Source organism: Myotis davidii, unplaced genomic scaffold (assembly GCF_000327345.1).
Source record: "Myotis davidii unplaced genomic scaffold, ASM32734v1 scaffold120, whole genome shotgun sequence".
NCBI lineage: Eukaryota > Metazoa > Chordata > Mammalia > Chiroptera > Vespertilionidae > Myotis > Myotis davidii.
The window spans coordinates 6,762,214-6,765,766 of NW_006294778.1; the positions used below are offsets into that span (position 1 = coordinate 6,762,214).

General features: G+C 34.4%; 1 protein-coding gene across 3 annotated transcripts in view; it reads right to left on the bottom strand.

The window, feature by feature from the left end:
• The window catches only part of SCYL2 (SCY1-like, kinase-like 2), a 56,133-nt gene that overhangs the window by 41,606 nt on the left and 10,974 nt on the right, over positions 1–3,553 (bottom strand). For 2 of the 3 annotated variants that reach the window (XM_015567606.1, XM_006769379.2), the window contains exon 3: positions 2,341–2,547. In XM_015567606.1, the coding sequence (XP_015423092.1) occupies positions 2,341–2,517 (177 nt within the window). In that variant the 5' untranslated portion in view covers positions 2,518–2,547. The remainder of the gene's footprint in view (positions 1–2,340; positions 2,548–3,553) is intronic. The other variant, XM_015567605.1, reaches the window with a different exon arrangement.

Consider the following 3,553-nt stretch of genomic DNA (forward strand, 5'->3'; position numbering starts at 1 on the left):
TGGACATAAGACACTGGGGGATAGGGGAGGCTAGGGGACTGTCTAGGGCGGGGGGGAAAAATGGACACATATGTAACACCCTTTGTAATACTTTAAGCAATAAAAAAAAATAAAAAAAATAAGGTGGTTTTGAGAAGACTGAGAGATAAGATACACCCTTATTTATTTTTAACTATTAAAACTAGGTATTCGAATCTCTTAGCCCAAAGTCCCTAATCTGGTGTTTACCTCAAAGTCAAATTTAAGATCATATATTCTGCTATAAAACACAACTGCAATCAAGTACACTGCATGCTACAACAAGAAAGATGCCCTCATTCTCAATGTCCCTTTATAGGGAGAAGTAAGGAGGGGGAGGACTAAGGAAAGTATCATTTTCCTTTGTTTTTTCCTTCCAGTTTCTATAAGTTCACAGAAATTCTATACTTTGTCCTGTATGGTAAAACCAGCCACATGTGGCTATGGAACATTTGAAATGTGACCAGTGCAACTAAAGAACTGAATTTAATTTTATAGAATTTCAATTAACTAAAATAGCTATATAAAGCTTGCGGCTACCATACTAAATATACTGAATAGCAAAACTCTAGATTATTTTCTGTGATTCCCAATTCAGTGCCCAGGTGGGTAGAGACTTAGCTATTCCTTCAAGAATGAGCCAATAGTCCAGATAGGATCATCAGTTCTGACCCATAAGAGGTGAAAGAGGCAAAGAAAAACATTTCAAAACCACATCCATAGAGAATAATGAAATATTTCAAAACTGTATTTTTCCTCAAAGCAATAAATTTTGGGGTGAGGGGACAAGAAATATGGTAAAGTTTCCTAAGAGAACCCAGTTCTGGCAGTCAGCAATTAAGAACTGCTGTATTACTGTACAGTAGCTAATCAATGATCTATTATCTGTGCCTTGTTCTCATGTTCTATGAGCAGCAGCTCCAACAGTATCAGAGAATGTCAGCGTATGTATGAACTACTAATATAAACACAAATACCTAGGACACTTTTGGTTAAGCACAAAGACACTATTATGTTACCACATCCTTAAAAAGTAATGTAAAATTCAGTAAATTTGGTGTTTTTTCACTTTCCCCTTATATAACTACTTGTAAAAGCAATTTGTGCTATTGTGGGAGGTTGGTCATTTACAGGCTTCATGAACTCAAACTTCATGAGCTTTTTAAGTAGTCAATACTCAAGTAACCACTTTGTGGATGAAATTTTGTTGAATTTAAAGGGAAAACAATGTTCAAAAAATGACAGATCAGTCAGCATTGAAGATACAGATCAATTTTGGACTTAAAGACTCCCTCCAAATGGCAATAAAAACAAGATTTGCAGGTCAGGTACAAACCACATACCAGCAATACTTTTCATAAAAGTATTATCAAAGCCAATTTAGTCTTTAATACTTGTTTGGGAAAGAAGCTGATTTGGGAAAAGTGACAAATAATACATATCCACAATTACATGACTGTGATAGTCACCGGAAAAATCATGTAATAAATCCCATAAGTTTTACAATCCAAATGTTTCACTTTTAGGGAAGTACAGTACTTTTAAAATGGTGATTTTTTCCTTTTAAAGAACATACTTCTACAGAGGCCTTAAATGGGAAGGTTTTTCAATTCTTTAACAATTCCAACAGACAGCTGCAGTAAAATTTAACACTAATGATCCTTCACATTTCTAAGAACAATCTGTTGGATCTCCTAAATCAAATTTAGAAAATAATACTACAACTCATTCAAACTACTACTCACTAAAAGGTCAGTTAGTTTTAAAATAACTTTAAAATCAGTATACAGCAAGACAGGTTAGTACTGATTGTAGCCCACAAATATAGCCCTTTCCAATGGTAAAACTTATTCAGGTTAAATGCAAAAGAATAATATAGGAGTTAATTTTCAAGAAGGCTACAGAATTAAAGAGGGAATAAGAATACACTACATAAGAATGCATTTAATGCTGAAAAAATTTAACTGTTTATTTTCCCAATAACTTATTGACAAATATGAAAAGGAACATGACAATTTTTATTCTAAAACATGTACTTTGCTAAATATTAAAATGTAATACTACATAATCATTTGCACAGCTGATATGTTTATTAAGTAAACAAAATTAAATTATAAGATGAGATGATATATCAAACAATATACTTACAACCAGGAGATTCAAGGCATGTTTAAAAGCATTTGTTTTTGTATGACTTCATCCAACAAAATGAGAACTAAAGAACCCATCATTTTTGGCATTTCTTAACATAAAAATGGATACATGCATGTTATGATCCTTATTAGCATGTGTTTTTTCCAATTGGATTCAATGAAAACTTACCTGTTTTGTTGACTTTTTTGTGCCATTAAAAATCTTCCAAGCTAGACCATTCCCACCACTGGCAATGTGTCGACCAACATCGAATTCTCTAGTGACAGGATTTCCCATTACAGCACTAGTGACGTCGGCTGTTACTTTTGTAACAGTACTCTTCAACTTATTAAGCATGGACTCCATGGCTGCAATATTGGGCAATTATAATTACCTAGAAACACGGAGTATAGGGGAGCTCTGATCATTTCTTTATTCTTATTTAATCACTTAACATTCATTACTTAGTATGAAAAGCTTAATATATCTAAACATTGAGCAAAACAATCCTATAGAGATAAAAAGCTACATGATGGTTTGGTCTTCTGAGAACCCAATATAACTTTTGTGCAAATTTAAGTCTAGGAACCAACCTGTTCTCTGCAACCTCAACTGTCACAGAACAGGAAGAAAAACGCATATTTACACTTGACACTGATATGAATGTTGCTCAACTATATAACTTGGACCTTTTAAGACATACAGTGGTGTAAAGGGTCTGAATCTTCCTTCATACTAAAAACAACCATGTAAAACTTGAAAGGAGATAAAAACAGTAGATTTAAATCCAACCATATAAATAATAACGTTGAGTATAAATCATTTTAAATTCAAATTAAAAAGCACAGATTGTCAACTAGTTTTTTAAAAAAGGAGACCCAACTTATGCTGCTTACAAGAAACCCACTTTAAAACCACTTTACAAGATGACTTAAAAGTAAAAGAATGTGAAAATATACCAAGCTGGTGTGGCTATATTAATAAATAGAATAGGCTTGAAGACAAAGGACATTTCATAATGGTAAAGTTAATTCGTCAAGAAGACATAACAAACCTAACTGTGTACACACTCAATGAGAGCTTCAAAATAAATGCAGCAAAAAGTGACAGAACTGGGAGAAAACCAAGATGGCGGCATAGGTAAACACCGGAGTTTGCTGCCTTGAACAACCACTTCAAAAATACAACTAAAAGACAAAACAGACATCATCCAGAACCACAGGAAAGCTGGCTGAGTGGAAATTCTACAACTAGGAGGAAAGAGAAAAACACTGAGACTCAGAGGAGGCGCAGTGCGGAAGTGAAATACTAAGGTGCAGAGTGCATGCAGGGCGGGCTGGCGGCTGAGGGCGTGGTTGTTGTTTTCAATCGGGAGGGAGTCTCAGGCTCTGAGCGCCAGAGC